The following is a 21111-nucleotide window of genomic DNA, read 5'->3' as shown; positions in this document are numbered from 1 at the left end:
CCATACCCTCTTCCAAGCACCTGTAATAAACATGAACTTCCTGGGTAACTGCTGCTTCCTCTAATTCTTCCCGTGTCTCCTGGCACACAGATGTCTTCTGCTCCCCCAGCTCCAAGCAGTTTTATGTGGTCAGAAAGAATCTATGAGTCAGTTCCTTTCAGACCACTCCTCTGCCCACAGAGCTGAAAATGATTGCTTTGTCGTGTCCCATTCTTTGGCAGCACATGAAGGGCTTAAGGGACAGTTGGCATTTCCTCCATCAGAGAACCAGCCTAAAGAGTCTGAAGGCCAGTTCCCTGAAGTTTTGCCTGCCCCTTCTGCCTGTTTGTGATTCCCCGATTGGGGAAGCCTGTGGTTGCCAGCCTTCCATCCCCACCCCCATCACCATGCAACAACCAGGGCACGTCAACCAAGCTTGCTCTTCTGTAGTACATCTCAGCCTCACTGTCATCCCTGCCTCCTCCGTTCACTCTAATGCAACTTGCCGTTCGTCACAACACTGTCTCCCAACTAGTTCATAGCCTTCTGAATTTATTACCTGGCCTGCTTTCTATGGACTTGGCTTATAGGTGACTCTGCTGTGATGGAACCTGTGGAGAGTACGTGGCATTTGATTTGTTGGAGGAAGAATGAAATTGATTTGATATGTTTTTATAAAGATATGCTGGCTGCCACCTAAAATATCAGGCAGTCAATTTAGGTGTTATATGGGTTAAAAGCTCTAGCTCTGGCATGAGACTGACCAGAATTTGTGTCCTAGTTTTGCCTCCTATTACCTGGTCAAGTTTCCTAACTTACCTGATTTTTCATTTCTCTATTTGTATAATAGATATAGTACTAATAAGGACGAATGTGTAAATTAGATGCTTGAGCTAACTTCAAGGGTTCATTTATTTTAATTAGCACTCTGCCTAGCTCTTATATGGTGCACAAGAAATGTTAGTAATTATTACTAAATAATATTTTTAAAAGAATTTCCCCATTACTTTTCCATTCCCTCCTTCTTTATGTTGTTTTCCACTCTTCTGTCTCACTTCATTCTCTTAAGAGGCTAAAGACATATTAATATTCTCAGACACATCCACAGGGTTTATGGAGAAGATCTGATCTGCCAAGAACTGTTTGGGTTTGTTGTATCATAACCTAGACGCTATGGCTGTATCACACGCAGCTGCCTCCTCACGTGGTAATCTGATTTACACATTACTCTGGGCAGCCTCAGAAACGATTGGTAAGTAAGTATCCTCTGTGTGAATGACAGGGCGGACTCTAAAGCTACAAGGGGAGGCCTTGGAAATCATCTGATCCAGGCTCTTACCCCCAGACAGTGCCACATTTTAATGTGCTGTAAAATGACAGTTGGCTGGTTTTTCTAGCTTGAAGCACGGAGAATGCCTACTCTGTTGTGGGTTCTTGGAGTCAGATTATTAACGTGTTTAGGAGGAATTGTAGCAGTCGCCTTGTCCAGTGCTTCTTTCATCTGGCCTCACCGAGAACCTATTTCACACCATGTGTTGTGCAAGCCCTGGTGACGCAAAGCTCAGTGAGACGTCCAGGGACCCCCAGCCTTCCTCACACAGATACTGGGGGCCCTTTCTAATGACATCGCAAACGCCAGCCTCTGATTAGACATTTCTAATCAAAAACAAAGAAGACCTCTCAGCCTGTTATGGAAATAGAAGAGGAGTCTGCTGAAAGGATTTATTTTCTTAAGAGCAGTGGAACTTCTGCCTTGAGTATTGACAGCTTAGAAGCCAATAGGATGGTAGCTTCTGAGCTCAATCCTAGTGTTCTCAGATTGGGATTGGATATACTAGAAGAGCAAGAGGAAAAAGTGATTTTTTTGCCAGGCTTGAGAAGGGCTTAACATCACCCATTAATTATTCAAGATTAATTAAGGAGTTGGATCCTAATGACTGCATACATTTTAAAACTTTACATAGGTAATGTAAATACAGTATAAATTAATCATTAAATGGAGATTTTCTAGTGACAATAAAGACACTATTTCACAGGTCAAAATTTTCTCATTTCATAGTTACGTGGTTTTTTCGAGTTGAAGGGGACCAAAGAGTTTATCCTATCCAGTTGCTTCTGGACTTAATTTTTAAAGTGAAACCTTACTCAGAATACAAGCGTTGCCTACTTGACTACCCCCCCCCCCCCCCCCGCCCCGCTTCACTTCCCTAAGGCGCCCCTCCTTAGATCCCTAGGACCTTAATCTAGTACTTTGGATCAGTTCTAATAATTAAAAAGATTTTTCCCGAATTGAAATTGTTACTTCTGATTATTGCACATTCAGGGCCCTGGAGCAGCACAGTACACACGCAGTCCGTCTTCCGTATACCCTTCAGATACTGATGAGCGCTCGGTGTTCCCTCCCGGCCTGCACCTTCTCTTCTCCCAGATGAATCAGCCTCATGGCTTTTAACCTTCAGCAGCACGTTTTCAAAGTTTTAATCAGGAACTTTTCTCTTACGTGATTCTATTGATATTTCTTCTTCCATCTTGGAAATAGAGACAGAGCTTCTACTAAGTATCTTGGGTGAATTTGAAGTTGGTTTTAAACCCCCCTTCTTCGTCCTTTATTTTTTTCTCCCCTTCAGACTGAATACTTTCAACCTCTTAGAGAAAGCTGTTTATCATCAAGGTCAAAAAAGGAAAAAGATGGTAAAGACCTGGCCTCAGAAGGAATTACAACTTGAGGAAGCGGTCTGAACGTAATCCCCATCTCAGGACCCTGCCCATACAGGAGCCCGCTCTCCACGAAGCCATACACATGCCTGTCCGCACCATGGGGCAGGGCCTGAGCTGGGCGTCCTGTCGTCCCCTTTCTGGCGGCCTCGGGTTTCCCGGGGGCCGGCGCCGCCTGAGCTCGCGAGGAGCTGGTGAGAGCAGCTCTGAAGCAGCCTCCTCTGGCACAGGCACAGCGCCTGCCCTGCTGCAGTGCTTCCACTCCATTCGGTAGCAAAGGCTGCCCTTTGAGGAGGAACAAGCAATGGAGCTGTTTTTGACATTAAAATACAGTTTTCTCTGGCATCTGGGGAAGTTGATGTTTTGTCTTCTTTGATCTGGGGCCCTATTTTCTTTCCATTCACTTTAATGGACTGTCCGGTGGTTAGTTGTATTATTAGGTCTGAGGGCATTTATTCTCTGCTTTCACCCTCTTTCCATGTTTTATGTAGAATGGTGCCTTCCAGTCTAGTTTGAACATTATTTCCTGAGCTATATGTGATGCTTAGGAAACACGAGTTGATAATAATACCCTGGCTTTCCACATTTTGTCATATTTTGCCATCTGTGCAGCATGTGAAGAGTGTGAGATTTCTGCTCCTTTGGGTGCTGGATAGCATGTAGGGAACATAGATGTGAGCTTCTGTCCTTCAGTTGTTGCCACTGCAGCAAGATGTCTACAGGCCTGGGACCGATAGACACCTGGGGAATCTGTGACACAGGGTCTGTGGGCTCCTTGAATGGACTAAAAGATAGATGCAAAATTTTGTGTACAAATTCTTGTTTGCATTTTTCTGGAGATTTTTCAAGGCATCTGAAACCAACTAATAGTTAAGGATGACTGAAAAGAGGTTTCAAGATCCTGAAATTGAACCATATACATCTTCCACTCAGGACTTGTTAAAAAGGTGTTAAATTTTGTTTGTTTGTTTTTAAGAAAATGCCTTTAAAATTCTGTTTTAAAGCAAGCCTATAACTGAACATCATTCAGCATTAGTCATCTGATTCAGGACTAATGCACTAGATACTATATGAAAGCCAAAAGAAAACAGAACAGTTAGAGTGCCATCTAGTGGTCCGAATGATAATTTCACAGCTTTGGAATCAGGCCCAGGCCTTCTCCGTACACCCGGGTCTTCAGTTTCAGCAGCTTTCTAAATCAAGAACATTTTTTTCCTCTCAGGTAATTGCAGACCGTAAAGGTATGTGGTGATGATACCTGTCTTCCACACAGATGCTGCGATTGTGGATTCTAGCCTTGCTTACTCTGGAGACATAATTTTCATAAAAGCTTAATGCTGTAGATGACATATATTTTATAGGAATATAGGAACTGCAGACTTTGAGAACCATACTGCATTTGAATATACTTTTAATCAGAAAGCTGGAACAAATCGATGACTGCCATAAAATCCTTTTGATATAGAGGCTTTGTTTTATTTTTTTCAAGTTAGAATAAATTTAAAAATTGAGTAATTTGTCTTAATTACTCTGTATTCCTTTCATGATGGTGACATAGAATGATATTTGCCAAATGGTGCAGAAATTGTGAGGTTTCAGAGTTGAATTTATTCAGGGAAAATATATCACACGGTTTGTATCCACGTGAAAATAGGCTAAGAGCATAGCTCTCAAGTCCTCACTCCACTGTAGCGTAGCAATGGTTGATCATTTTAACTTGTTTATTCTTTTATAAATGGGGCTGATAACAGTGTCTAATATAGGGTTGTTAAGATTAAATGAAATAAAGTGGGTGAGCACACTACCTTGTATATAAAAAGTCTTTTCATTTATTAAAGTCTCTTTAATATTGCTATTGTTACTGTCACTGGCCAGTTTTTTTTTTTTTTTCAGGACAGCTGTAGTAAAATGGAAACAGACAATCTTGTATCTTATGGAGAATTCTATAGTTTTTAAAAGCATTTGCTCACATACAGTCTTGTTTGATTAGTTTCAATAAATGTTTACTTATTCACATATATTCAGCAGCTATTTATTCAGCTCCTACTAGGTAAAATCATCTTTGGCATTGCAGGTTTGATACTGAAAACAGCAATAAAAAAGGCCTCACGCGGCGGGGGTTAGACAATAAGCAGTAAATAAATAGGGTGATTTCACAAAGAAGTCGGTGTGAAGGAAATTAGTGTGATGTCATAGGGCATGACTGGACGCCTCCTTGAGGTTGATGAGGTGGCCAGGAGAAATCTTTCTGAGAAAGTTGACGTTTAAGTTCTTTCCTGAATGACAAGGAGCCAGCCATGTGGGGGTTGGGGAGCAGCCGTCCTGACTAAGGGGTACGGCGAGTGTAAATGGCGTTGGTGGGAACGTGATTAGCTCATGCACAGACTAGAAAGGAGGCCGGTGCCGCTGGAGCTCAGGGAGCCGAGGGCGCGTGGCCGGAGGTGAGGTCAGAGGACTTCGGACTTTATTCTGCAGGTTCTGGGTGAGATGGGGTGTGATTCAGAGCACCAAGCAAAGAAACTGGTTTGAAATCTAACCTATTAAGTGGTCTTCAACAAATTTTTTGACTTCTCTGTGCCTAATTTTTAACGTCTCCAAAGTGAGAATGATGATTGTTTCTTCCTCCTAGGATTGCTGTGAGGATTAAATGAGATCAAAGTATGTGTGAAGTATTCAGCAGAGTTCCATACTGCTGTTTTATCATCATCAGTATCTAGGTTCACTTTCATCACAAGTGCTACCCCCACGTCATTGTCAGTACACTCAAGTTACAGATGAGAACACTTAAAATAGAGGGTGGTTTTGAAATCAGAATACAGGCATCTTGATTTTGGAGCCATCATTCTTTTTGCAGTGTATTCTGCAACATGAGCTCCCAGAGAAACACCTCTCTGATCTGAATCTCTTTAGCTCAAAGCTCAGTTGTATGCCCCTGGGAATGTGAGAAAATTATCTGTAAGGGTTAGGGTGTGCGGTAGGGAGGCTCCATGCCTGTCTTCTCCCCACACCTGGGACCCCACACTGAAAGCGTTAGTGTGCACATCAGAATGCAGAGAAGAGGAAGGAGCTGATTGTATTTTGGGGACTTTGTAAGGCACTGAATATCTTCAGACACTGAAACTCTTCCTTAATTGCAGTAAATGGGGCCCTGCAAAATATAAGTAAATGAAATCCAGGGATTATCCCCAGATTTTTTAAAATCTGACTTTTAGTGAAGCTATTAACCAGGACCCCACTCCCCCCACCCCCAGCCCAGAGTTGAATTTCCCTCTCCTCCACCTTTTCCTGCCTTTGCCTGGCCCCTTCTGGAGTAAGCCATGGCAGAGGTAAGGATCACGAAGTGAGAGAAACAAATGAGAAGCCAGGAGCTAGGAAATCCACCTGCTCACCCTGCCCCTGTTCCCTCACTGGCACTAACGGCTGGCTCCGTGTCTCTTGCAGAATGTGAGCACCTGATCCGCCACATGCTGGTGTTGGACCCCAACAAGCGCCTCTCCATGGAGCAGATCTGCAAGCACAAGTGGATGAAGCTAGGGGATGCGGACCCCAACTTTGACAGGGTGAGCAGGCCTCCACTCGCCCCCGGGAACGCCTCTTCGGGCTGCTGCAGGCTCTTTTGCATAAGATTGTAACCAGGCCAGGACCTAGAAGGGCAGGCCTGGATGCAAGCTGTTGTGTAATCCTGAAGCAAGTGAAGCCAGCAAGAAGGAAGCTTAACTGGCTGAGCTGTTGCAGAATAGTGATACCAGTGCCTGACCGCATGTCCTCACATCCGGATCCCTTCCCAGGTCTTGGGACAGTACAGCCTCTTCCCATGGGATTGTTCACCTCCTCTTGTCTCTCACTGTGCATAGTCCAACAACTCCTGCAGCGTTCCTTTATTTAAATCATCGTAGCCATCCCAGGTACTCCAGGAGCTCAGGAAAATAGTGGCCTAGCCATCTTATCTGCTCCTAACTGAGTACCCAGGGCTTTCTTGCTTAGGCTTCATCTAAGGCCAAAAATATCACAAGCTAGGGAGCATGGAACAGCTTGTTCATTATATATGATCTGCCATCTTGACGTAGTTAATTGGGAGTTTGATAGCTTGCCTTTTTTTGTTACAGTTAATAGCCGAATGCCAGCAGCTGAAGGAAGAAAGACAGATGGACCCTCTAAATGAGGATGTCCTCTTAGCCATGGAAGACATGGGACTGGACAAAGAACGGACACTACAGGTATACCTAAATGAGCAGAGGGGGGTAGCTGTGCTCCCTCTGTCCTATCTTTTCCAGGTATCCTTCTTCCTGGGAACTTGGATCTTTTTGTTTTCCTCCCATTCTTCCTCTGCCCCTTGAAAGAAGGCGCTTTACTCTTCTACTATTACTTTTAAAAGAGTTTTGGTCATGGATGTGCTGTTTCACCAGGGTTTTTTTCTCTTTCCCCTTTTCTCTTGGTAGTCGTTAAGATCAGATGCCTATGATCACTATAGTGCAATCTACAGCCTGCTGTGTGACCGACATAAGAGACATAAAACCCTGCGTGTTGGAGTACCTCCTGGCATGCCCCGAACCATGGCCTTCCAGGCGCCAGTCAACCTCCAGGTGGGTGATAACTCCAGTGACCAGATTCAGGACTAGTAACGTGGAGAGGGGTGGTGGTTGTCCATCGCTGTCTAACGCCAGCTCACGAAAGTTCCTGCTCTTGCTTACCCGTCACCTCCTGGCCGCCATCTCTTCCTCTGTCAGAGGCCAAGCAAAGAACTCGGCCTTTGTTTGACAGAGCACTCAGAAGAGACACCAATAGTTGAATTTTTTTTTTTTTTTAAAGAAACAGTAAATCATTGAGAGCGACTGTCTTCCCTAAAGAATACTTCCTTATAGCTTCTAAGAGCAGAGGAACCAAAAACTCAGAAGTAGAAACATAGACTTTAGCCATCAAGAATGTTTTGAAAGCCTCTGTGATTTTCCTCTGGTGTTTAAAAGTGCGTATGTGTGCCCCTTTCCAGGCGGAGCAGGCGGGTACCACTATGAACATCAGCGTCCCCCAGGTGCAGCTCATCAACCCAGAGAATCAAATCGTGGAGGCAAGTAGCGGCCCCTGGTGGCTGTCAGCTGAACCTACTTTCTTTCCCATAGCCTTGTTGCCTTTCCTTACAGCTGCTCCTATATATTTTATTATTTATCCATTCCCTCATTTATTTTTGGCCATGCTGGGTCTTCGTTGCCGCTCGGGCTTTCTCTGGTTGCGGCAAGTGGGCGCTGCTCTTCCCGGCGGTGGGCGGGCGTCTCTTGTGGTGGCTTCTTGTGTTGCGGAGCCCGTGCTCTAGAGCGCAGGCTTGGGAGTTGCCCCGCAGCACGTGAGATCTTCCTGGACCAGGAGTCTAACCCCGTGTCCCTGCACCGGCAGGCAGATTTTAGCCACTGGGCCTCCTGGGAAGCCCCCTTTCCTTCCTTCTTGTTTCTCACTCCCTCTTGTTTCTGATGTTCGCGCTTCCCTCACCTCAGCCGGACGGGGCGGTGAACGTGGACAGTGACGAGGGTGAAGAGCCTTCCCCTGAAGCGCTGGTCCGCTATCTGTCCATGAGGAGGCACACAGTGGGCGTGGCCGACCCCCGGTGAGTGTCTGGCAGGAGATTCCCATCTGACTTTGAGTTCCTCCCATGGCATGATTTCCCTACTTGTTGTATCTCCCAGGTGAGATCTGATACAGTGACCGAGACACGTGGTTAACCTCTTCAGGCTCCTCCGTAGATCAGACCTGATTGGACTTGAGGATCACAGAGCTGTCACTAGTGGAGGGTGGGCTGAAAGCCACCATGGTGCCAGGCAGTGACAGTACTTTGGTGAAGAGCACAGCATGTCTTTTCCCGCAAAGACTGAGGTCTTCTGATCTAAGCCACATAAAAGTACCCCTGAAAATGCATCTGTGTTTGACAGCTTTTAGAGATGTTTTTTGCCATATATTCTAATGGAAGATTCATCTAAGAAGTGAGGACAAGCAGCAGGATAGAATTTATAGATGTAAAAAAAATTAAATTCAGTGAAAAAAATTATGTGAACAAAAGTCCAAAAATATGCTGAATAAGTACCGGTTTCCCAAAGTGTTTTCCCAAAACAGCCCTTCATTGTGTCCCCTGCTGCCCGCACACTGGAGAAGTGGACTGAAGGCCAGCTCTCTCGGTTTTTGTTCAACACTTGAAGATTCTAACCATTAAAAATAGCCATACCACTTTTCTGGCTATTTCTTCTTCTGAGTAGGGAAGAGAAGGTTGTGGCAAGGGTCCTCTTGAGAGTTCAGCTCAGAGCAAAGCTGGTTTCTTTTTTCTTTGAGTCATTTCCAAAAGAGCCTCCCCTGCTTACTGGTTTGCTTGCTTCACGTTCTCAGCCTACAATGAAACAGGCAATAGGGGAGCATTCTGGCTCCGAAGACAATGTTAGCTTCGGAGGGTGGAGTCCTGTGTCACCCTGTTAGTGGAAAGAGCTCTTATTTTAAAGTGTGCCATAAAGCCCTCTGTCGGAGCGCCACAGCCCTGCCCGTCCATGGCTTATCTGCCCATCAGCCCTGGTGGTGCTGACAGCATTCTTTCCCCGGTGAATCAGCTGCTACTTTGGGCAGCCATTGTTTGAGTGGACGGCCCGTGTCCTCCCTTACTTGCTGTTCACCTCCAGGCCTCCGAGACCTGAACTGGATGGGGGCCAGTGTTTCCTGTTGGCGCAGAGCTGTTGGTTTTACATGAGTGGTCAGTGCAGAATGGTCATCCCCAGGCACAGATAGCAAAATGGCAGACAGCCAGATTCCACACACCTGGCTCCACACACTTCTGCTCGCTCTGGGACCTTGGAGAGAAATACAAATTTAGGAGGAAGGTAGAAAGATAAACTAAACTGTGTGGAATTTAGCAGTGTCCTCAGTTTGAGGCTCTAGGTTGTGAGGGAGAATTGTGACCAGACTTCTCCATCGTCCTGTTTCCCGTCAGCACGGAGGTCATGGAAGATCTGCAGAAGCTGCTGCCTGGCTTTCCTGGAGTCAACCCGCAGGCTCCCTTCCTACAAGTGGCCCCGAACATGAACTTCATGCACAACCTGTTGCCCATGCAAAATCTGCAGCCAACCGGGCAGCTGGAATACAAGGTACCCAGATATGGGAGAGGGCTTGCCCCCAGAGAGCTCAACTGAGCTGGCTTTGAGAAACTGAGAGACCGTCCTCAGGATTTCAGGGTGTCCTTAGAAGGATGCTTTCTCTTGTCTATGTCACCATCGTGGGATCCCTTCCTTTCAGTAGACTGGAGTACTGCTGTCTTCTCTCCTCCTTTCCCCCCACCTTACCAAACCGTCCCTCCCCTTCTCCTCCTGCAGGAGCAGTCCCTGTTACAGCCGCCTACCCTGCAGCTGCTGAACGGAATGGGGCCCCTTGGCCGGAGGGCATCAGATGGAGGTGCCAACATCCAACTCCATGCCCAGCAGCTGCTGAAGCGCCCACGGGGACCCTCCCCTCTTGTCACCATGACACCAGTGAGTGGCAGCAGGAAGCCCTGCTTGCTTTATCAGAGGCTTTTGGTAAAGAGGTTTTGGAACTCAGGGTCTCTCCAGCCTAAACATCTGAATTTCTTCTTTCCCTCAACATGCAATGCTCAGTGTCATTTCCACTTTTTTCAGGCTAGTAGAATTTTCCAAACTTAATTTTTGGTTAGCTTCTTCACTTAACCGAATAATTTCCGTACTGCATCTTGCCTCTGGAGGGATTCATCTTTGGGGAGCCTCTTGTAGACACTCGAGTAAAGGGCAGCTGCAACCCTGCCCGCTTCAAGTCAGGGAGTCATAGCCTCAGACCCGGCCTTCCCGCAGATCATATTTCCATGCCAGAGGGCAGTGGAAGCTAATAGTTTTCTCTGGGCTTAATTGCCTTTTAGACTGGTTTCCAGGTTTACTTTCTCACCAGCCCTTCCTCCTTTGATGAACATACCTCACAACTTTTGGTGCCACCTGGATCCCTGGATGATTTGGCTTCTAAACTGGCAGTTGGCATCTCTCAAACCCATGTTTTTTAGTATGATGGTCACATTCAAAGATTCTTTTCTTCCCCTGGTTTCTGTTTATTTCTGATTATTTTCCTGCCATAGGTAGATTCATTCTTTCATTCATTTATTCACCCATTAAATCTCATACTACATAAAGGTTGAGTGCTAATTATATCCACAGCCCTCACTGGGTGTTTCAGGGCAGTGCTTCTTAAGGTGTCTCTCTAATTTGAGGACCTTGTTTTCCCTATTATCAAAAAAATTAAAATTTTAAAACATATGAACTACAAGGCTAAATTTTATTTGGTTCAACAGTAAAAATTACTCCGTTAAGTTGCTATAAAAGTTTATAAATATTACTCTCTGTTACTTTACCTACCTTATCTTAGATCAGTAATGAAATAGTTTGTAGACTGACGCAGGTCCACTGTGCCAGTAACATGGCTGTTGGGAAAAGGGAAGAATTGATATTTACAGTTCCTGGCCTCATTGAGCTTATAGTATAATAGGAAGATGCAATCCACATATGTGAAGTGTTGGAGTAACAATAGAAGACCAATGTGATGAAGTGCTGGAGTGAAGACCATGGACCTGTAGATGGCAGAAGCACTTAGGAAAAGGCCAGGTCAATGTAGATTTGGAAGAGTCTGGAACAGCTTTATGGGAGGTGCGGTGACTTACTCTGTCCACTGTAACTGTTTTTGCCAAGGTCACTAAGAAACTTCCAGTGGACATTTTTCATCTTTATCTTTTTGGACTTCCCAACTGTATTAGTTACTGCTGACCATTTTTCTCCTTGAAAAAAATGGTCTTCCTTTACCCTATTCTTTTGTGTTTTCCTCCTAGCTCCCCTTCTCAGGTTCCCTTTCTTCTTTTTCCTGGAGATCCACAGTTCTGTCTGAGGTCCTGTTTCCATTTCATTTTACAGACTTTCTCTGAGTGATCCTGTCCACTTCCCTATTTCTGTCACTGAGAGATTCTCCAGCCCACAGTGCTCTTCTGGGCCCTGCACTTCTATCTATATGATTACCAACTGCACAGATCTAGTTGGTTACTCAGCACGTCCTCACCATTTTAATTCAGCATGCCCTCAGATGAACACGTCCTGATGCTGTGAAACCCGTGTCTCTCTCTGGGTAACAGGGAATGGCACTATCACTCCCCTGGTTAGACAAGCTAGAAAATTGGGTTTTCTCTTTAATTCTTCCCACTCCCTTCCTCCCCACATCAAAGCAGTTATGCCACGCCTGTAAAGTAAGTATCTGTCTCCTGTCCCGTCTCCACTGCCTTTTCCCTCACGCAGGCTACTGTCATCCTCTGCCTGGATTAACACAATGGCTGCCAAACGGGCTTCCTGGTTCCAGGCTTGTCTCCTCATCCTTGTCACCCAACATTTTCACGCTGCAACTAAAGCAGGCCAGCTTTCTAAAATATAAATCTTGTAACATCATGTCCCCGCTTAAAATCTTTAGTGATTCACCACTGCCTTTCCTCAAAATAAAGTTCTTCATGTGGTATTCAAGGCCGTTTATAACTGGCCACAGGGCTCCTCTCCCACCCCGTCTAGAGCCACTTCCTGCATAACCCTGTTCCCTCCAGCCTCGCAGAACCATAGTCAGGGTTCTGGAAACCCTAGAAGCATTCAGACAATGGAATTATCCCAAAACTTTATTTTGTTTTACAATTACCGTCCATTAAAAAATGCTCTTTTGTAGTAACGGAAGTGTGATTTTTGCTTCAGTGCTTGAGGCATGGTGGTTCCGTGAGCCCCAGGCTGTGAGTAGCTGTCAAGGCTATACCGTGTCCCAGCCCACAGGCAGACAGGAAGAGTCACCATAATGCATGAATATTGTGGTGGTCCTCATTTCACATACATGTTTTGGTGGGTGACAGTGATTTTAAAGCATTGAATTGTAACTTCACAGTTATATGTTATGTGCTACAGTGGACTTTTAGAAAACCAGTATGCTTTTCTGGTGTTAAGGACATCTAAAGTCTGGAAATAACTTTACCATGAAACAACAAATCAGTTCCTAGTCATTCCAGGTAAACAAACTCCTACTATATTCTCAGGTCTTCAAACACCCGTGGGCCTTCTCTTCTCTCTTGGCCTAGAAACCTTAGACGCTGGCGACCCCTTTCCTTTTCGCTGGACTAGTTCCTACTCGTCCTTCAGGTCTCAGGTTCGGGGCCATCTCCTCTAAGATGCCCTGCTCAGTTCCCACACACCCATGACTGGTTCATGCTATTTTGTCCTTTTGTGTGTTTGCCTATCTCTGTCCTCCACTGGACTGTAAAACAGGGGCAAGAACTTTACTAATTCACATTTTATCCTGGAACATAGTGGGCATTCAGATTATTTATTGGATGAATAAATGAATGAAGGAAGATGAATCAGAGGAAGAAATTAAAATCAACTGAGCAAGGTAAAAGTGGGACAATTGAAAGGTCTATGAATGTTCTATATAACCCAGGGATCCTAGAAAAGCTTTGCAGATTAGAAAAAAGTAACCGAGAGGCCTGCCCCAAGCCCAGTGTCCAGAGTAAGAGCTGCTGCGGAAGAAGCGCCGCTTTGAGCTTTTCCTTCCTGTCTTTCCTCAGGCAGTGCCAGCAGTCACCCCTGTGGATGAGGAGAGCTCGGATGGGGAGCCAGATCAGGAAGCTGTGCAGAGGTAATGTGGCATCTGGCAGTGCTTGCAGAGCGTCCTTGGGCAGGCTCCCCCTGCGACCAACGAAAGGTCACCTCTGCCCAAGGAGGTGGTCCAGTGCAGCTTCAACATTTGTGTGGTCTCTTTGCTCAAGCCAGATGGCATGTTCCTCCCCACACGGAAGTAACGGAAGACTACCCAGAAAATGTCATTTCTGTAAGCACCATTGGAAGTCCCCTAAGTGACAGCAATAACCATAAGAACTTTTTCTCTCCTCCCTCCTTCCTTCCTTGCCCCCCGCCTTCATATTGCAACTCTGATAGTATTCACAAGGCACAAAGCCTGCTCCTACCTGCCAAGAACTGTTACTGAAAAGGAATTCGAGATTTGGGATGACAGTGATCCTAGCTAGTCTGGCCATGGACCTCTGGCATGGACTCTTCCTTTCCAGGAGAATGAATACCTCTTGTACTGTTTGCTGTGTTTCTGCCATCCCCTTGTATCAACAAAGAGATATTGAAAAAAGAATATGGGATTCGGTCCAGGGACAGATGCAAATATCCATTGTTTGCAGAGATGCCTAATTCACAGAAAACGGCAGTGACCATCAGGCATGCTGTACTGTTCATTTGACCTCAGTTGCATTAGCCGTGGTCCGCAGCTTCATGCATGACCCCTTGTGGGAGTTGATTTTCTTATTTTGGGGGGAGGGCGGGGGTTGATCAGAATCCAGCATGTATTTTCCCAGAAATACAGGTGTTCTTCAAGATTATATGTTTTTTCCCTTGAGGGAAGTTGAAATAAAATGGTTTTCATGGGCTCTTGGGGAAACTTTGGGTGTTTTTATCAAATGGATATTAAACCACTAATGGCTTACCTACCCTCTGGCAAGTTTACATACCACTAATTACTCTCTAGTCTGTTAACTGGTTTTAGCTAAAATGGGCAAAGTAGTTAAGAATGGATGAAACAAGACCTCCTACCCGGATGGTTGCTGGTCAGTGTCCTTTCTCTACCCGCTAGTAGCTCTGCGTGAGAGCTGCTGTCCAAAAAGAAGCTGGTCCTGTGTGGAAAGAACAGTGGAGAGAACAGGGGTGTTGGCAGGTGGGCAAGCTCCTTCTACAGAATAGCCAATAGAAGAATCGTGTTGACTTTCTTTCTTTCCTGATGTTATTATTTCGATAGGTTGCCGATCACAGGGTGTATTAAGTTGCATATGGGCCCTGTTGGAGTCATGAAGAGAAATTAGGAAACTTACTGCCTTCCTACTTGAATTAGCAGTATTTCATTTTATCTTCTTTGTCTTACATTTTACTTCCTCCAGCTCCTCCTTTCTTCTTTAAAGACCAACATTTAAAGGGTAAAATGCCCGTCCCTTTTGATGTCATAGAAGGAATAACGCTTCTTTTATTCCTGCCCAAGAAGAGCAGCAGTGGTGAAGGAAGTCACCATCCAGACCAAGGGGGACCAATGTGTTATTAATGATATTAGTGGTGGATCTGAAAGACCTTCAGAATAGAAGTCATCAGCTTGTGAACTCTTCAGCTTTTGAAACTTCTCTTTTCTTGCCTTGCTTTTTTTTCACCTAGAAAACAGTTCTAAACATTTCATGTGGTTTGATTTCTTCATCCTTTAGAGAATTTTGGTCCCCTGGGGACAGCATCAGTTTTTCTTCTCTGGCGATGGAGTTACAGTCTTGGGGCATGAGGAAAGGATTGGTGTCGGAACTCACTTCGCCCCAGGCAAAAAGATCTTTTTCCATGATATGTAGCGAGGTCAGCCTCAAACCCTGGGGGCCAGTGGCCTCAGGAGACATACACAAAGCCCATCTGAATCTCTCTCTTGGCTCATCTCTAGGAACAGTCCTTAGGGCTCATTTCTTCTGACTTGTATTTTGGAAATGTGGAGGGAAACCAAGGAACAAAATTAACCAGCAAAAAATACATTCTTCTCCTGAATGGAATGGAGTCAGGAAAATTGATCCACTTCGTGAGCAACATCTGTTTTCTCTCTTCTCTTAACGGCTACTCTTAGGTCCAACACTGAGCCATTTCAGTGGGCAGCCAGCTTTTGTTGGCCTTCTGGGGCATGTCTCACTTCCATCCAGTCAGGAGTCTGTTGGCCATTGCACCCTTTCTGTGCCCTGGCGCCACTTCATTCTGAGTGCTTTGGATTAACTTCTAATGCTTCTTGCTGAGGAGTATTCCTGTCTGTCTTTTTTACTATGAAATGTGCTCCTGCTTGTTGCAGGTACTTGGCAAATAGGTCCAAAAGGCATACACTGGCCATGACCAACCCTACAGCTGAGATCCCGCCGGACCTACAGCGGCAGCTAGGACAGCAGCCTTTCCGTTCCCGGGTCTGGCCCCCTCACCTGGTACCTGATCAGCATCGGTGAGTAGCCACGTGAGCCGTGGGAGCTCCTGGAGGCCCAGCGGACAGGCCCCTTTCTGGCTAGTCTTACAGACATGATGACTAGCATCGTGGCTTTAAACAGCATCCCGAACTTCACGTCTTCTCAGCTCCTTGACTCAGCCGTACCCAGGGCTGTAAGAGACACTTCTTTCCCATTACCTTGTAGACGTGTTTATTGCCCGCAGTTGATCCTCATGACTCTAGACGTTGACTCATAGATGAAATTGAACTTGAGACCTGCAAGTGGGTGAAGCTCTCAGAAGACCAGCTGGAGATAGGATTTGTGACCACATCAGTAGGCTTGACTTTTAATAACCCATCACCATCAGCAGGATGAGCATTTCTTATCATGTGACCCTTGAATGAGGCGCTTGGATGGGGGAAAACACATTCCTTTGTGAGTGGTAGAGCGGAGACACTGCACCCTCTTAAGTGTTGTGCTTGAAAGTCATCCTTGCAGTATTCTGACAGCAAAATCTTCTAGTAGGTCTCTGATAAATCTATAATTCATTTTCTCTTAAAGACATAAAAACAAGTGTAGCCTTCCTTGCCAAGAGAACTTCACAAAATTGAGTTCAAGTAAGCCTAGGAACGAGGGGAGTGACACCTTGCTGGATTAAGAAGGCGGTTATCTTCTGTGAACTCTGTGATGACCAAACATCTTAGCTTAGTCCTTTCCAAAGCTGTCCCCATGCTCACAGGCCACACTTTCAAAGCCACCACCAGTTGCTAGAGCTTGTTTGTTTGTTTGTTTTTAGTCTTTTTGGGAGGACCGTGAAGAGCAGCCTTACTTGGGAAGTTTGGAAAGCACATTCTGAGGAAATTAAGTTTATAAATGTGTTTTTACTCAATCTTGCAGCCAGACTCACACTGGCAAGCTTGACACAGTGTTTTTATTGTGTCTTGTTACCCACTGGGCATCATAGGTAATCAGCAGAGACAGGTGACCTCTGAGCAAACTGAAACATCATTAGTGCCACGTTGGAACTCAGAAAGAAGAAAGATAAGCTTTCATAAATGACCATAAATAATATGGTACAAATGGTCTGTTAGGAGTAGCATGAATGACATTTATCAAATAAAACTCTGATGGTACAGACAGTATTTTTCTAAGGAGAATCCCTCAGGAACCTTACTGTTACAGTTCTACATCACTTTGGGTGATCATTAGCTGCCCGTACATTTTCTATGATTTCTCAATAACTCTGAGCTCTATACCGTTAGCTGATAGACTCTTTATTGCTTTATTTTTCCCTGTTGCTATCGTTCCTTCCTTGACAGCCCCACACTTAGTTTTTCAGGCTTTGTCAGGCTCTGTTGTTTAGTTTCAGTCCTTTGGGTTTAATCCTTGTTTGATTCAGGTGCCCCTCAGGCCATGTTCTTATGGGGCAAGCATGAAGACGAGTACATCACCACAGTTTGCCTTTATCACTGACCTGATACCGTGTTTACACCTACTGCTAAAGGAAGGCCACACTGGCCCACAGCTCCATTTGTGTGGTTTCCACGCTGCCTGGTCATTGTCAAGGCCTTGCCTGCTGGAGATCTGTCTACTGTCTGTTTCTGTGTGAACACTCTTGGTAGAGTGTTTCAAGGGTTCCCTGTGGTCAAGCCAGTTTGAACTGGAATGAATACTCTGTGAGTGACAGATTGTGTAAGGTGCGGTGTTTATGCAAACTCAGCACGTCTCCATGGAGTTGCTATAAAAACATGGTGACACAAGAGACTGAAGCAAGTCTTCAGGGCAAAAGAGAAACTTTCCAAGGCTATCAAACACTGAAAATGGGTGGCCTGGAGAGATTATTGAATTCCTTTCATTTGCTGGAGGAAATGACACAAGAACAGCCGATATGTCTGTTCTTCTGGGGTATCGTAGATGAAGTCCAACATGAAGACAGAAGAGGGGTCTGAGTGTGTAATCCTGGAATTGTGTAATTTATAGACTAAAAAAAAAAAAAAGTGTATTTAACAAAAAAAAACCCTAACTAACACAAGATGGATTTTATCTAGGTGGGGAGCCAAGTCCCTGTTTGAAGAGTATAGTGGGCATATCAGCCTGACATGAGGCTGTCCTGAGTTTGAATGTGATTGCTAATAAAAATAAAGCACAATTGATATTGTCAGTGCTTCCAAAATAAGCAGCGACCTAAGAACTATTCCTCGGAAGCTCCTGTGCTGGGCCGCCCAGGATGTCAGTCTGTTCACAACCTGATCTTCTGGAAAAGTCATGAAATACCTGGACCTGGGATGGGAGAGAATGTGTTTTGTACAGACTAATTAACTCCTCGAAGAACACAGCTTTCTGAGTGAATCAGAAATGTGTCCATCATCAGAAACTACTGAAAGTGTAAAAATCAGATTCTAGGAGAAAATAGTACCTGCTTGCTTTAACTCCAAACACCTGAAGTACAAACAGGAATAAGAAATACTGAGGAAATACCCCTGAGACCAGCTCCCATGATCACTGTTTCTGGAGTGTGTCTTCCAGACTCATTTGTCTTTCGTGTTACTGAACCCAGATACATGTTGTGTTCATTTCATCAGCTCACTGCTGTGTCAAGCTTCAGGTGGAGTCTGAGACAGGAGTCAACATTAGAGGGTAGAGGGCTTTTCCCTGCTGCCAGAACTCTTTTAACTCCTCCGCACACTCATCAGCCCCTCCTAGACCCTCCCTGTCTGCTGCACTTCAATTGGCTTGTTCACCTGCTTTCTTAACCTTGGTTCCGCTTCTGTCCAGAATGAGTAACTGGCAAGGTGGTACAATCATTTCACCCACAGCTCAGTGTGATGTCATCTCTGCTCTGGACCTGAAACCCTGATCCTTTCCATCAGCTGCTGGAATGCTGCCTTGGCAGTCTTTTATCTGCTGACTTCAACCCATAAACATCTCTTTCTGATTAGCATAGGTGTTAGCTTCTAACTCTCATGCTCTCTTAGACATTCCTTACTGATAGCTCGTTCTTTCTTTTCTGTAAGACACTGGCTTTGTTCTTATTGAGTAGTGGGGTCATTTTGAAGGTAATCCACATGGTTCCTCTTTCATTAGCAGGTTGGGAGGGTGCCACTGCTCTGAGAAGTTACCTTTCACAGCAGATAACCTTATTTGCGTTGACCAGGTATGTGCAGGATCTTCAGGCCCACGTTTCTTAAGGATGGGCTATCTCCATCTGGGGATCAGCGGTCCCCAGTTTCCCCAGTTTAAGCTCCACCTTGCGTTTTCTAGCATAAAAAAACCCTATGAATTCCAGGCCAGACCTTTGACCCCAAAGTTGACTGTAGTTTCCCTCTGGTCGGTCATACAGAGGTTACTATTCAGGGAAAACTTCAGGTCACATGAGTAGGTTTGTTCTAGGTTTCTAAAGGCACTAGATAGAGACATAACTGTAAAAGGAGGAGTTCCCTCTACAGCTGGGCTTGAGGGCTACTGTGAAGCTCCTCTCTCTCTGACCCAGTGTATTGGTAAGAACTGGATGTATCTGATCCCAGGACCTTCCCAGGCTTGGACATTAAGCCAACTCAAGGTAAGTGGAAACAGAAGATGGTCACTTGGAGGCCTCTAGAGGGAAGGCAGGCTAGGGAAACGACTGGCCTCTGGAGATGGCATGGAAGTGGCATAACATGCCAGGCTGCGCGTGTAGCCGGCAGCTTTGTGTTCATCTGGAACAGCGTCCCTAGGTGATTTGGTCAAAACCCCTGAGTCCTAGCCCCTAACCTTCTCTTCCCATATATTCAGCTCCACCTACAAGGACTCCAACACCCTGCACCTCCCTACGGAGCGTTTCTCCCCTGTGCGCCGGTTCTCAGATGGGGCTGCAAGCATCCAGGCCTTCAAAGCTCACCTGGAAAAAATGGGCAACAACAGCAGCATCAAACAGTTGCAGCAGGTAATGTTAGAGATGGCAGGCATCTCTGGAGAAGCATGGGTAGCAGAGACCAGCATGGGTAACAGAGACCGGTGTTGCAGGAGGACACGGGTGTTAAGCTTTCTACCCCCTCACATCAGCAGCACTGCAGTTTTAGAGGTGCCAAAGCAGATAGCTCCTTACGCGCTTTCCTTCCTTCTGCTTACGTCCAGCTTTCCCCAGGAAGGGACTAAATTTCCTCCTGTCTCAGTGGTTCATTAGAGAGTAATTTCTGGGCTTGGGTTTCAGTGGGAAGCACCCAGAAATGTCTTTTGAAGCAACCCTGGCATTCCCCTCATGACTTATGGGCACTGGGTCTTATTGGAGCCTGCTCTGCATTCTTACCACCTGGCATACTCTCCAGCTGGTATGGAATGGTGCTCCCAGAGAAAGGAAGTGTGCCTCCAGGCTTCTGGAAAGGGCCGGTCTTCTTTCTGCCTTCCTGACAACCAGGCCTGGAGTGGCGTGTGCTTTGTACGCCGATTTCACACTGGGACCTTCGCTCGTACCCAGGCCATCTTGGTGCTTTTCCCTTCCTGCAGCCAGCACAGAGCGTGAATACATTTAGTACACAAATGCCCACCTAAAGGGGTCAGTTGCTCATCAAGGACACAGTTCTTCTCTGTGGGCTCCTTCTGCCCGTGAGACCTGGGGCAGCTCTGCGTCTGCTGACAGCACTGCATGGGGTAGGCCTGGCTGTATCCCCTCTGTATGAACTGCTTTCCCTTCAGGAGTGTGAGCAGCTGCAGAAGATGTACGGGGGGCAGATTGATGAAAGAACCCTGGAGAAGACCCAGCAGCAGCATATGTTATACCAGCAGGAGCAGCACCACCAAATTCTCCAGCAGCAGATTCAAGTAGGCCTTCCCTCTTCACTCTCTCCAACTTGTCTGGAGCTTGCTCTCAGGCTGATGGGCCTGTGAATGCTGGAGGAGATCACGCAGGGCAGAGTGAAGTTGAGTTATTTGTGTGGTTGCCATGTTTGAGTCAAGGTAATCAAGCGTTTTGATGAACGACGGGAGCATAAATCTCAGTCACAGATAGTCTCTTCCCTTCCCAAGAATGGCTGGCTCTGGTTAGTCTTCAAGCTCACAAGTATTTTTTTCTCCTTTCTTGCATGTGTTTTAGGACTCTATCTGTCCTCCTCAGCCTTCCCCACCTCTTCAAGCTGCATGTGAAAATCAGCCTGCCCTCCTCACCCACCAGCTCCAGAGGTAATGAAGCATGTTGTTCTTTGCCTAAGCTGTTGGCCTCACTCACATGGGAGACATGACTGACTATAGCATTCATCTTGGAAGAACCCATCTCAGTCAGAAAAGCAGGAAGACCAATTTTAATTTCAGCAGCTTCCTAAAATCCTGACTTCCTGTACCACTTCATTTTCTTATCCCCATGAACCATGTAATCTGACATCTAATACAGGAGGCCAGATGCAGGCCCACAGTGACCCCTG

General features: G+C 45.8%; 1 protein-coding gene across 5 annotated transcripts in view; it reads left to right on the top strand.

The window, feature by feature from the left end:
* Positions 1 to 21111, top strand: part of SIK3 (SIK family kinase 3) — a 262793-nt gene that overhangs the window by 224224 nt on the left and 17458 nt on the right. For 2 of the 5 annotated variants that reach the window (XM_061145087.1, XM_061145083.1), the window contains exons 7-18: positions 6136 to 6254; positions 6801 to 6911; positions 7134 to 7277; positions 7682 to 7759; positions 8181 to 8290; positions 9653 to 9806; positions 10032 to 10187; positions 13295 to 13365; positions 15592 to 15735; positions 19490 to 19640; positions 20390 to 20515; positions 20787 to 20872. In XM_061145087.1, coding sequence (XP_061001070.1) covers positions 6136 to 6254; positions 6801 to 6911; positions 7134 to 7277; positions 7682 to 7759; positions 8181 to 8290; positions 9653 to 9806; positions 10032 to 10187; positions 13295 to 13365; positions 15592 to 15735; positions 19490 to 19640; positions 20390 to 20515; positions 20787 to 20872 — 1450 coding nt within the window. Of the gene's footprint in view, positions 1 to 2606; positions 3016 to 6135; positions 6255 to 6800; positions 6912 to 7133; positions 7278 to 7681; positions 7760 to 8180; positions 8291 to 9652; positions 9807 to 10031; positions 10188 to 13294; positions 13366 to 15591; positions 15736 to 19489; positions 19641 to 20389; positions 20516 to 20786; positions 20873 to 21111 lie in introns of those variants that run through there. The other 3 variants (XM_061145088.1, XM_061145086.1, XM_061145089.1) reach the window with 2 other exon arrangements.

The sequence above is a fragment of the Dama dama genome, chromosome 1, assembly GCF_033118175.1.
Source record: "Dama dama isolate Ldn47 chromosome 1, ASM3311817v1, whole genome shotgun sequence".
NCBI lineage: Eukaryota > Metazoa > Chordata > Mammalia > Artiodactyla > Cervidae > Dama > Dama dama.
This window is presented reverse-complemented; position numbering and strand designations above follow the sequence as displayed.